The 13,727-nt window shown below is 44.2% G+C and overlaps 1 protein-coding gene across 3 annotated transcripts in view; it reads right to left on the bottom strand.

Moving 5' to 3' along the window:
* Positions 1-274: 274 nt before the first annotated feature.
* Positions 275-13,727, bottom strand: part of CCDC70 (coiled-coil domain containing 70) — a 26,379-nt gene continuing 12,926 nt past the window's right edge. Inside the window, exons 1-2 of one of the 3 annotated variants that reach the window (XM_006026291.1) lie at positions 3,191-3,231; positions 275-1,092 (exon numbers count right to left, since the gene is read on the bottom strand). In XM_006026291.1, coding sequence (XP_006026353.1) covers positions 357-1,001 — 645 coding nt within the window. In that variant the 5' untranslated portion in view covers positions 1,002-1,092; positions 3,191-3,231 and the 3' untranslated portion in view covers positions 275-356. Of the gene's footprint in view, positions 1,093-2,778; positions 2,837-3,190; positions 3,232-13,727 lie in introns of those variants that run through there. The other 2 variants (XM_006026289.3, XM_006026290.1) reach the window with 2 other exon arrangements.

The raw sequence follows: 13,727 nt of genomic DNA, 5'->3' as shown, positions 1-13,727 counted from the left end.
AAAAATCTTCATCCTTTTACGAGTCATAACTTTACAAACATCAGCCTTCCTCTTACAGGTGACATGTTTGGAAACCAGGTAGGTGCCTGACAGCTTCAAACCTTTGACCAGTATACAGGATCACAGAGGAATATACAATATAATGAAAACATGACTGCAATCATCTTAAAGCAAATTAAATTGGGAAACAGTTCTACAATGGCATTCCATTAGCTTTTATTAAGTTTCTGAGTCAAAGTAGCTATTTCAGATGGTTGATCAAAGCGGAGTGGTGACTATTTAAACAACCTACTGCCTCAATGTATACGACTTTCCAAATGTTGCTTTTATGCCTAGGGCAATGGTTTACATTTTGTTTATCCTCTTCCTCTACAGGCTGCTGAACTGTGGCCCCTAGCAGTATTGATAGCTACTGCTACAAGTAACTGTTCCTCTCTCAGAGGACCAAATGCCCCCTCCCAGATAGTTTTTTCATCTTCCTGGAGGGCCTTTTCATCTTCTCTGAGGGCTTCCTCATCTTCCCAAAAAGCTCTTTCCTCTGCTAGGAGAATCTTTTCATCTGCCCACAGGGCTTTCTCTTCTGCCCACAGGACCCGGTCCTCTTTCAAGAGGGTCTTGTCTTTTTCCCATAGTACTTGATCCTCCTTCCAGAAAGCCTTGTCCTTCTTCCAGAAAGCATTATACCCTTTCCAGAAGTCCCTGTACTCATCCCAGAAGACTTTTGCTTCTTCCCTAAAAGCCTTTTCTTCCTTCTGAAAGGCATTGTCCTCCTCCCAGATAGATTTTTCTTCTTCCCAGAAGGCCTGGATTGCCATCCTGAAAGCCCTTATCTTGTCCCGAAAGGCATTCATTTTCCCCTGAAAGTCCTTGATCTTCACTTGAAAGGCCTTGATTTCCTCCCGAAAGGCTTTCTCTTCCCATAGCTTCTTAATGAGCTGCTTCTGTCGGGGGGTGAAGTAGGAAGGGCAAGACATTGAGCAGCAATGGCAGTTCTTATTCATTCACTGGTCAAGCTTGGTGAAAGCAGTCATCACTTATGTTGGCTTGTGATGGGACCAGACACAGGCCAAGTCCAGTCAGGCCTGTCATATCCTAATGCCCACAAGATAGAAAAGTGTTCTAGATTAGCAATGACAACCATAACTGGAAGTACTCAAGCTTATGCAGTGATTGTGCAAATTAAGGGGCTTAAAAATCTGGCTATACTATATTTATATGGGTGGGCCATGAAAGCATAGTAAAATGCCTTATTTATGTTAGCATTTATATATCACCAATCACTGTAGTATTTGGGTGTGGATTCTGTAGTGTTGGTGCAGAACCAGACTATTTCAAAGTGATTTTTCCAAAATGATTTGGGGCACTTCTGTTTGAGTACCAAACATGAGGTTTCTACTGGAGGGCTGGGTTTTCCAAGTGCAGCTTCTGGAAAACTAACTTCTTCCCAATGTCTCAAATTAGAGACCAAAATATGAAGGTACTAATGATCACTAATCACTTCAACAATGGAGAGAAATTTGTTTTCAATTTTCCAAAATTGGAAATATCTAATTTTCTGTTTACTTGCCCTGCCTAATAATTCCAGAATTGAGGGAACAACTGATTACTTATTTATACTGTTTTATGATATTTATTATGACTTATTGCACAATGCCTTAGGCTCATGAGCAGGGAGCAGGCAGCTTTAAAAATAAAATCTCTTACTTATTAATTTCTTATGAGAGACTTCATCAACCTCTTGCTGAAAAATGAGAAAAGGTTCAAGGGACAGCAGGTGCAATGTACAGAATAGTAATATATACAAAATAGCCTTTTCTTGGTGCTGGTACTTATCAAGAAGGCAAGGAGTTTACAAGCATCTGCATTGCGAGCTGAAAGCCTGATTACCAAGGATCCTGGTTTTCTCTGCTAAAATAAAATCCTCAATTTGCAGAGTAAAAAAAGTAACCCAAAATATCCACATTTTCCTGTGATTAAAATGAAATGCCACACACACACACACACACACACACACACACACACACACACAAGTGTTTCATTTTAATCACTGGAAAATGTGGATTTTGGGTTACTTTTTTTACTCCAAAAATTGGGGATTTTTTTTTTTAGCAGAGAAAACCAGGATCCCTGGTAATCAGGCTTCCAGCTTGCAGTGGAGATGCAAGGAATTCACTGGACATGAATGTGCTTCAGAGGCATGTTCAGCAGATCAAATTAAGAAGCTACCCATCCAGTATGAAGCCTCCCTTTCCATGACATACTTAAAATATAAATAAAGAGCTTAAAGCAATATAGCAAAGTCCAAACGTTTCCATTTTGTCTTAGAATTAGGGCCCTACCGAATTCACGGCAGAAGTGTGCTGTGTTGCGTGGCTCCTTTAATCTTGCAGGTTCCCCCATGCTCCCCACCGCCGTTGATTGGTGATGGGGCCCTACTTGCGGTTCACTCATGATTGTCAGGGAAGCAAAAATTGTGGTTTTAAACATGACGCTGATTTTGCCTCCCTGCCAGTCAGCAGCAGCGGCAGCAGGGGGCACATAGAGGAACCTGCCGTGAATTCAGTAGGGCTCTACATATAATGTGCTGCTGGACAATTTCAATTAAGATGCAAAGTAATTATATCTGAATACATTTTTTCCCTTTCAAACATCATAACTATCCTATCTTTTCACAGAGGGCAGGACATGAGGCAATGGGTTTAAGTTGCTGCAAAACAGATTTAGATTCAATCTCAGGGGGAAGAATTGTAAGAATGGCAGAAAAATGAGTCAAACTACCCAGAGAAGTTGTGGAATCTTCTTCACAGGACATTTTCAAGAAATTGGCTAGACATCTGTTGAGACAGTATAGGCATGCAATCAACACTTGTTAGTAGCAAGATGTTGGTGTCCTGCTCTGAAGTCACACCTGAGCTTACTGTTATAGGGACTGTCATCTGACTACACATTGCAGAAAATATTCCCAGGTTGTTGCTTTTATGAAGTGTTACTGTAAACAGGCATCAACTCTAGCATAGCCCGCATTTGTGGAGGTGGTTGGATTAGATAGCCGTTGGGGTCCCTTCCAATCCTATGATTTTACTCCAGAAAGTAAAAGCCCAGAGGTGCATAGTAATTTTGCTTGGTAATTATATATATGCTACCAAACTCTGAGCATTTGTAACAAATTTGAGAGGCCTATTGTACTTACACATGTACTGTCCTTATATCAGCTTGATGTCTGAAGCCTACTAGTGACAGTGGCTAGCTAAGAGGCAAGTCACCTATAGTGATGTCATTTCATACAGTATAACACAATTGATTCAAAGCCAAGCAACATGTGAATGTAGTAGCAGTCACTGAGGCAGGGCTGAATGAAGGAGGCTTTTACAACTTGAAACAAATACTTGCATCATATTCAGCCAAGAATATGTTGTTCTTCTTTCATTCTTTGCTCTTTCTGAAAAGGATTGGTGAATCAAAGGCTGTAATAAATATTATTCTAAACTCACAATATCTATGCAGACCTCCATTCACCTTGCCTTTTAGCCAAATGCTCCTGGCTGAAGGACCTGTACCATATAGATTTTTATCAGTTTGCATTAAATGTTAGATAAATATTACCATTTTTGTTTGTGTTCATGTCAATCATATTAAATTAGGGCACTACATCTCCCATTTTAAGATCATTAATCAAACAGAATGAAGACACATATGTTGTGATGGAGCTAAAGAAGCTTAATAAGCTTAAATAAACATAAGCCCTCTAGCACAGGAAGCAAGAATTTCAATAGGTAAATCTAGGCTACTAACTTCATACTTTAGATACCTACTGCAAGTAAAGGGCTGATTTGTTATAACTATTAAGTATCCAGCAGTTCCTATTGAGGTCAGCACAAAAAATTGGGTGCTGAATACATTTGAAAATTAGTCCACCTATGTATCATCATCAGCAATTCCTCACAATCAAGAATGATTACTCTCACAGGTCAAGTAAAGGGTTGGAGATGAGTCCATTAATGGCTAAGAAGGTCGATCCTAGAGCTCCAGACTCTCTGGCAGATGCTACAGGTAGCGGTTAAAGGGAGGGTCAAATTGAGAATTTCTCAGTTTTGTTTCCTTTCCTTCCATTTCTGTCATTTTTCTGCCTCTAGGGTGAGATGGTTTTCTTCAAAGTAAGATGCATCTTCTCTTACAAAGCATCACCATGTAGCCCTGTACCAGGCTAGTTTTTCCCAATTTGTGGTGTCAATGCCACACTACTTAATGTTTGCCTTGAGGGTGTCCCTGAAGTGTTTCCACTTGTCCCCATATGTCCTTTGTCTTTGGCTGAGTTGGGAGTATAGCAGTTGCTTTGGTAAACATACATCAGGCATGTGCACACAATGCCCTGGCCACCATAGCTGATGTTGAATAATTAATACTTCCATGCTTGTGGTGTGTGTGTCAGTGAGGACACTGGCATTTGTATGATGATGCTCCAACTTTATGCCATGGATCTTCTGGAGGTAGCACTGATGAAGGCATTCCAGGCTTTTCATGTGGTCCCTGTAGGTCACCCAAGCTTCACATAGAGAATAGTTGGGGTTACCACAGCTTTATATAATATGAGTTTTGTTTGAGTCCTGATGTTGTGATTGTTGAACACACGATGATACAGTCTTCCAAAGGCAGAGCTGGCACATCAGATCCTACACTGGCTCTCCTCTTCAATTTTGGCCTTCTTTGAAAGATAGCTGCTGAGGTAGGCAAAGTGTTGAACATTCTCCAGCTCCTGTCTGTCAATGAGGATCTTTGCTGGCCAAGTTAATTGGCCCAGAGCAGGCTGGGGAAGCACCTTTATTTTTCTGATGTTAAGGGTCAGTCCCATGCACTGGTATGTTTAAGAGAAGCAGTTAAGGGCCGTTTGTAGGTCCTCCTCAGTATATGCACTGACAGCATAATCATAGGCATACTGAAGTTCCATTTATGTATAATAAGTTCTGAAGTTCCATTTATGTATAATAAGCACCTAAATATGGATTTACTATCCTATTTTTGAAAATCTTGACCAAACTTACTGATGTCAATAGAGTTACTGCCCTTCGAGATTTACAATACATGTGTTGTCTACCATGTAAACATATTACAGTGCAAATACTGATGCTGTGTTCGGCTACTTAAAATGAAGACTGCTATTCTTGTTTTTCTACATAACTCACCTTTAAAGGATTTTTTCAGTGTAGTTGTAAAATGTTGCAGAGTTAGTCCTATTTTCATGTCATCAAACTTTGAGTCAGATTTACCTGCAAGTTTTGGCTGCTTTGATGACAAAGAAAGAGGTAGGTAGATTGTTAATATATAGGTAGACAGACAGAAATAAGAATGATGAAGAACAAGATGCAGTTCCAAGTCCAAAGAGAGCAAGAAATTGGAGGCAGGAAGCACAGAGTTTATTGGGAGGCTTTGACAAGGAATAGACAGCTCCTTAGATGCTTCACCTCTCAGAGGACTTACTCTTCCTGCTTTAGGGCTTTCTCTTTCTTCTCAGTGACCCAGTTCTTCAACTGCAAGAAACCTCCAGTCAAGTATTTTTTCCCCTTCACTTAGGATGATCCTGAAGTTCGTTTATATGGAGCTCAGTGTCTTAGCACAGAAAGCCATTTCATTAGGTAAGACCAAATATGGTGATTTTGACCAAGAACGCATCCTTATGATCCAGATATCCACTTCTTTCTCTGGAAAGGCATTTTCTTCCTCCCCTGTGGGTTTTTTTTCCTGGCTTGAATTTGTGTTCCTGGAGAACCTAGAACATCTTAGCCTTCTCCTCATTTGCTTTAGCCTTCTTCTCTAAGGTCTTTACTTCTTCCCAAAAGTCTTTCTTGTGCCGAGTCTTTAAATATATCTCATTTGGTGGATAGTAGAGCTGGAAGCCAATATAGAAACGGCCAAATTTATTCACTCACTTTCTGCCTTTGAAGAAAGCCATGCTCCATATATGAGTAGTCTGTAGGCCAAGCTCTGTTCAGTCTAGCACATCTTATAGATCACCATATAGCAGGTGGAATGCTAGGTGAACAGGTGATCGGGTCAAACAGAAAACTCTAGAGGTAAATTCTTGACTCTCTGTCCTGTACCTTCTCTTGTCACTAATTCAACACAGTATAGAGGATAATAACCTTTTACCTCCTTTTTCACATACCTTCAGTCATCTCTGTTAATTTACCAAATCAAATGAAGTGGCTGTAGGACCAGGATTACCCATTTAGGATTAGATTTTGCAGCCCTCCTCTACTCAAAGAAAGGGTGGAAGCCCCACAACTTTTCTGGGAAGTATGTAGACCAATGGGGCTGACTGTCAACGCTAGTCACTGCCACCAGTAGTGATTTTCAGATAAAGGAGTGGGAACCCCCACTTCCCCGCATTGTCCTCACATAGAGAGATGAAAAGGATGCACTCTTTCTTTCACGACATCAGGGCTGCTGGGCTAGAAGGAGGCACACATTAAACTTTGTGGGGAAGAAGGGTCTGAAGACAGAGAGTCATTGTTGGGACTTGGATGCTTACTGGGATACTGCACAGGGAAGGGAATGAGAGATAATACAAGATTCAAAACACCTGTTTCTTGTCTTCTGCATCAATAGAGCCTTATTGTGGATACTGCTCCCATAGCAACAACTGCCTACAAGGTGCTTAAATTCCAAAAGAAAGAGTCTGCAGTGTTCCATTGTGGATTGCTCCTAATGTTCATATGAGCCATCTGTTCTTATGTGATTTATATTATGGCACCATATAAAGGCTACAATTAAGATTGGAGCTCTACTATGCTGAATTCTCCATAAGCACATCGCAAGAGAGCTGAACAAATGAGACCTATCAAGGGAAGACTCACAGATACATTATGTATAGTTTGTAGTGGAAACACAGAGGTTAAGTGCCTTGCTCAAAGTTGCACAGGAAGTCTTGGAAGGTGAGAAACTAAACCCAGACCTCTTGCACCCAGTCTAGTATCTTAACCAGGAAACTATAAATGCTAAAGCTGTCTGTCAATGCAGCCACTTTCACCTGTGTGAAAAGGGAGAAGGTATTAGGTGAGTCTTTGCAGTGAAGACAGTTTGCCCTACAGTAATTCAGCATTATCACTAAATGTTAATGTAAGGGACATTGCCATCAGTATGTATTATGGAGTCAGAATGGGCTCCACTTGGGAACCAACAAGATGGTGTTTTGATGGAGAAGGCCTTGTGCTGATGAACTCCATTGACACAAAGAAATAGTCTCCTGATACCTGTATTCAGTTTTCGGCTCTGCTACAGAATTCCTGTGTGATTGTAAGCAAGACACTTAATCTCTCTTTATCTTAGCTTTGCATTTAAAAGCAAACAATAGGTAAGCAATATGAGAATGAAGATGATATCTGCACTGTTCCCATCCTTGTTAACAATATGTTGCCAATTGGTAGCCTTAAGTTTAGAAGTCACCAAGTCATAGAGACTGGTGGGTAGCTCATTTCAGAGTTATTGTTGAGAGCTATGTGCAGGCTCAGCGAGCGTCACTGCTGCCTACGTTTTCAAGCTTTTCTTCCAACCATGAAGGTTAAGAGCAAAATGTACCTATTGTAGAGCACATCTCTGACAATGAGGTAATTCTATAGGAAATTCTGCAGCTATAGAATCACAGAATACATGAACTCTGACTTTTAGTTAACAAATGTGCAGTTGCTGATAATGCACCTTAGAACAGAAAGGTTTTGGGGGGTTCTGAGATCAAAGGGCTAGCCCAAGTGTTGTTTTATCATTTGTCAATATTCTGTTCTTGACTTCCAGCTCAATACAATCATTCACGTTCTACAAAACCTGTCCTTTAATATGGACTGTTGATCCTTGACCGCTCTCGGTACTGATTACTGCAGCTACAGGTAACTGCTCTCTCAGGCGGTCTAACTGCTCATCCCAAAGAGCTGGATTGTTCTTGAAGAAAGTTATTTTCTCCTCCAAGAAGGCTGTTTCCTCTTAATGGAGAGCCTTATGCTACCATCAACAAAACTTCATTTTTCATGCTCCCAAAGAGCCACACATGCACTGTAGCAAGAAGAAAGCTCCTACAGCTGGATCCCCTTCATTTGATGGGACTCCCAGCTGCAGGGGCACCCCATGCACCTCCACAGTTGGGAGACTGCAGCTGCTGGCAATATCTCAGCTGCAAGGGCACATCATGTGGTACACTCCCATGGCTGAGAGATCACAGCAGCTGGTTTCCCAGCTGTGAGGATGCATGGTGCACCACCATAGCTGGGGTCCCTATCAGCTGAGAGCTCCCAGGATTGGTTTTCCAGTTGGGAACTCCAATCAGCTGATGGGGCTCCCAGCTACAGGGGCCCCTGGCCACACATCAATTAATGGCATGATAGGAAGTGGCTACAAAGTTATTACACATATTTTGTGGAATAACTTAGTAGCTTATTCCTCTTTTATCACACCGTTAATTGATTGAATGTATGGCTGGGTGACCACTTAAGGTGTGATTGACTGGTTAATCATGCCTTAAGTGTAACATGTAGAGGGGCCCTAGAAAGTCCTGTTGTAAGTCCTTGTTCTTTTCACCAGAAGGGCAGAGTCCCCTTCCACTTGCTACCTTTATTGATGCAGGAGACATTGATTGATCTTTTAATTGAAAGCCTTGTTCTTTTCCATTTTTTTCTCTTTTTTTAACTCCAGAAATACTTTGTCCTCTGTCCATAACCACTTCTTCTCCCAGAACATCTTGATTCTTCCTAGAAGCCTCAACTTTCTTCCAGAGGGCCTTGTTTTTCTTCTGCCGTGTTTGCTGCTAATTGTTACATCTCAGCTCTGTGTTCTTGGGCAACCCTGGCACAGGATGCAGTCTATCTGACTCACAAAGGACTCACCCCCCCTCCCTCCCCTCCTCTACCTAAATGAAACTAATTAAGATGCAGTGAGAGACACACCTAAGACCCTCCAGATAAGGGTGATAAGAGTGAAACAACTGCCCTAGGTCTCATTTGCATCCAAGATGGAACCAGATGACCATTCATTTACATGAGAGATGGAGAACAGAAAGCCTGAAGCAGAGACTGCAGTGAATTCTGGGACCAGAGAAGCAGGGGAGCACTGCATGATGGGGAATCTGTGCTCTAAATGTTAATCAACCCATGTTCACACGCACCCAGCTCAGCATTTATCAGACCAGTTCTAATCTGGATTTGCTAAGGACTTTTCCCCCCCCAGACACACACACACAGCTCTAAGTTTAATAGGCATCTCGGGCCGTACATTCCCCGGTCCCACTATGGGAGGCCTATTTAAACTTGATTGACTAAAACTCGGTTGCCGGGTTAGGGAATGCTGAGGCAAGAGACCGAGTCAGAGGGGGTATGGGCAACATTTGAACAATGGTTAAGGGTTCATCACAGCATCCAGCCTGCTGGAGCCCTAATTACAGGTGTTGTCATACTTTTCCCGAGACGACTGGTGGGAGTCCTCTCCACAAAAGGTTATGAGCACCCCAATAATTGCTTTAAGTCTGTGCACCCCGATAATTGTCTTAAGTCTGTTAAAAGACTATAGTAAGATCTGGAAAAGTCATGCTAAGCTGAGGCTTGTGCACAACAAGTAAAAATCCAAAATCCTGATGCTGCAAGCTATCTATTGTTCCTGAAGAAACCATGAGATATCCCATCAGTATATCTGCCACCCATAGGAATTTCAAGCTGGCTCCCAAGTATTTGGGTTACTCCCTAATCTTAAGTGTTTCCTGATTATCAATCAGTTTCCTGAGATGGTCCAAACCAGATAACCCCTTGTCAATAGAAAAGACAATGATTTACACTACTGAGGGTGCTTCGAAGCAGCTGAACTGAGGGTATAAAAATCTGTAAAAAGTGTGTGTGCTTCAAGAAGGAGGAGGAAAGGAGGAGGAGAGGAAAAGGAAAGAAGAAGAAAACTCCTGTGCTGACACCATCCCCTGTCATTCTTGGGATGCTGGAAGAACAGATCGTCTCTCTCTTCAAGGATTGTGCTACGGACTGTGCCTGTCAGCTTTGCAGCCTGAGTACCGTGGACTAGGTGAGATCCCAGCGTTCTCTGTCTTCTTTCTAGGCATAAACTTCTGAACCTGAACTGTATCAGTTAAGCTTGAGCTAAGTTTCCCCAAATACTTAGTGAAACCAGGGTAGTATTGTCATTGTTGGTGTTGGTTTTTCTTTTGCATGTCTATTACTACTAGTACTATTATATATTTCATATACTTAGCAATAAATAACTTTTATAGTCAAACTGGTAGTAATTGGGTATATTTTTCCTTCTCTGCTTCTCTTTCCTCCCGTGCTCTGCAGCAACACTTCTTTTACCTAAGCTAAAGATCCCTGTGAAGCCCAAAAATATTGTGGGGTCTGCTCATCAAGAGGCCAAAGATTGGGACGTGCTGAGTTTGAAACACATAAGGGGATCAGCTTGTATAGGCTGATTGACCCAGTTTGACTCAGACGTGCCCTTATGAACTGAATGCTGGCCCATGAGGGTGTCAGCTGGACACCCAGCCGGATTCAGAGGGATTCTGTTTACCTGTGTGCTTGTGTTTGACTGCATTTTATTGTTGCTCTTATGAACTGATTCTTGGCATATGAGGGTGTCAGCCTGTCCATGCTGATCAGCCCGGCCAGGTCAGGCGTGTCACGTTAATTTGCGTGTGTTTGCGTGTATGACTGATTTGGTGATTGGAGGAACCCAGTCCCATTGAGATTGAGTCCTGCAAGATAGCTCCACTGGGGGTGAGGGCTTGCAGAAGGGAGAAATACAGCTCCGTATAGTAACACAAGCAGCACATTGACAGAATCACCCAAGACCCTAGAAACTATCCCTAATAAATGAGCACACCCCAAAGTAATGGGCAAATTTGGTAACATTCTCCCTAAATATTGGATCTCATGGAAAACTCTGTCCTTTGCCCAGAGAACATGATACTGTTCTATATATCTTCTCAGTTTGTTTTGGAGTGGTCCTCAGAAGATACAGTGGTAGAAGCAGCTGGCACACAGAAGTTCTCTATCACCTGTTTGCTGTCTTTATTGGTTACCTGAAACTTTAGAGACATGAGGCTCAATTATGTTTCTCTTGGTGCACTCCCTCAAAGGCACAGACAGAAGTGACAGTTTTTGCCCAATATGGTCCCTGGAAGCTCTCTACAGCCATGACCAAACACAAGTGCATGGTTGCAGAGCACTTTAACAGGGCCTGATCCTGCATCAGTCTGATCCCTCACTGCATGAGGGTTCAGAAGAAGATACTGAAAAATGGAGTGCCTTCAGTAACTTGTGCTTGCATCATTCCTTTTAGAACTACAGAAAAATTAAATAGAGGAATTATTCTGTTGCAAATAACTCAGAAAGATCACAACAGGTCAAAATCTTTTGGGTTTAATCTTGTGAATCATGTTTGCACACCTAACAGTGTTAACATTGTATGGCACCCTTGAAATGATCCCAGGGCACCCCAGAGTGTCTTGGTATCCTGGTTGAGAATAACTGGCTTAAACATAGGTTTATTTCCCTAACTCTTGAAACCTGTGACCTTCATTTCTCATCCAGACCTCTGAGGGTTTAGACATACTTGTGAGGGTATAGACAGACTTAGCAATTTGTATTGCTATCAAAGGATACCAATACAAGCTATTAGGCTGCAGGTGTTACATCAGCAGGGTTTTGTAGTGATACAAGTAAAACAAAACAGCTCCAACTTTAACCCTGATTTATCCAGGGCCCAAGTTAAGGCAATATAGGTTGCTTTTGTCACTACAGGATTGTGTAGACATAATTCACAGCATAATAGCTCCTGCATGCTACTGAGAAGCCATTCTCCCCTTTCAAAATGGCTACATTTGGCCATATCAGCAACATAACTAGGGGTGCATGAGTGGGGCACTGGCCCCAGGTACCAACTTAAAGGGGGTGCCAGTATGGCCTTCTCCCCCATAGGAGGCTTTTCTATGGCAGTTGTAACTGTGAATCCCAGTCATAGGAGCTGGGCAGGCGTAGCCCCATGCCCAGTCATGTATGTAGGGGCAGGGGATGGAATGATGTCCTGCAAGGACGCTTTGCTATGGGAAGCACAGCCCTCTGCCCCGGGTGGTGGGGGAGAGAACAGGCTCCCAGGAGGAGGCCCTGGGGAGCCCATGGCACTGCCTGTCCCTCAGCTGCAACAGCCTAAGCCCATGCTGCTACATCAGAAGCTGCGGCAGTAGCAGCTGCTGTCCAAGGAGAACGCTGCCAGGTTAAACTCCATTTCTCAACCCCCACCTCCTCTCCAGTGGTCAGCCTAATGCCCCCTCCAATCCCTGGCCCAGGCACTGAAAGAGCTTGCTATGCCTCTGCTCCATGCCCTCAGCATAGGAGAGAAAATCCAGATCAGTCCATGATAGCAGACAGTCCATCAGCTCTCCTCATCTGTTAAGTAGAAAATAGATGTGGAGGTGTTTGGTGAAGCTAAAAAATGTTTTGTCCAATAGCAGTATGGTCTCATTCACAATCTGGACTAAAATCATGAAATGCAAGTCAAACACACACACACTACTAGTCACGAAATTCAGAGGACAAATAAAGTAACCCAGTAAGTAGTTTTATATGTATTATTCTGCAGATATGGTACAAGATTAAGTATAGGAGAGTTACAATTGTAACTCAGACAGGCTCTGGGAGTGGCGCGAGATGTGCGGGTGCAAGCCCGCTGCGCCCCCGCTCCCCCAAAGCCCCTCAGTGACCCCCAACTGCTGCAAAGCACCCCCGCCAAACCCCAGCAGCAGCTGGAGGTAAGCGGGGCCCCTGGTGGGAGGGACTAGCCCCAGCCTAGCCACAGGGAGGCGACTAAGCCAGAGCTGAGGGGGGTCTCTCTCCACCTCAGCCCCTACTTCACCCAGCCCCCCAGGGAGCCACATGACCGAAGCCTCGTGAACAGGCCGTGCAAACAGGGGTGCTTGTCTGCCCGGCGCATCAGTTAGCGCAGAGTTTGCGCAGGAGGGTGAGTGGGAGGGCCTGAGGCCCTGCCTATGCACCCCCACCCTAGGGAAGTCAGTCCCAGCCGTAGCCAGCCCACCAGTGGTATGACACAGATAGGCACGTGCTGCACCCCTCGGGGTCTGCAGCCCCCACCCCGGGTCCTCAGAGGCCTCCACCCAGACGGAGCTCATGGTTCAGGGCTCCACATGGACGGAGGCCCTGGCTCTCGGCTGCAGGGGCTGCCTGTTGCTTTTTCAGGCTCTGGGGCCCGGGAGCAAGGCCACCTCCCCTTCTGGGGTCTGCTCCCTACTGGGGTCTCTGGCGTGCCAGCTGGAGGAGCTCCAGGTCGCAGTCCAGAGACTGCATGCCATCAGGGACTGTGAGCAGCCAGGCCCTTCCCCCCCGGGAAGTGGAGGGTAGACTATGGTCTCCCTCCAGGACAAGGGAGGACTTGGGGCCCTCCCTTACTGTTCAGCCCAGGGGTTGAACCAAGGTGGTCAAGGGCCTCAAGGGTCGCCGCACCATGGCCTCTGCCCCGCTGGATCTATGCAACAGGTACGAACCTCCTGCAGCCCCAGCAGAACCTGCTGAGTTGCCAGGTCCCGCAGGCAATGCAGGCACTACTGTAGCTACTGCCCCTGCTCTCCCCAAGACAAAACGTAGGGTGTTTGTTGTGGGAGACTCTATCCTGAGGGGGACTGAGGGGACAATCTGCCACCCCGACCCCTTAGCCCGGGCAGTCTGCTGCTTCCCAGGAGC

This window comes from Alligator sinensis, unplaced genomic scaffold, assembly GCF_000455745.1.
Source record: "Alligator sinensis unplaced genomic scaffold, ASM45574v1 scaffold324_1, whole genome shotgun sequence".
Classification (NCBI taxonomy): domain Eukaryota; kingdom Metazoa; phylum Chordata; order Crocodylia; family Alligatoridae; genus Alligator; species Alligator sinensis.
The sequence above is the reverse complement of the archived record's forward strand: the minus strand, read 5'-3'. Positions and strand labels throughout refer to the sequence as shown.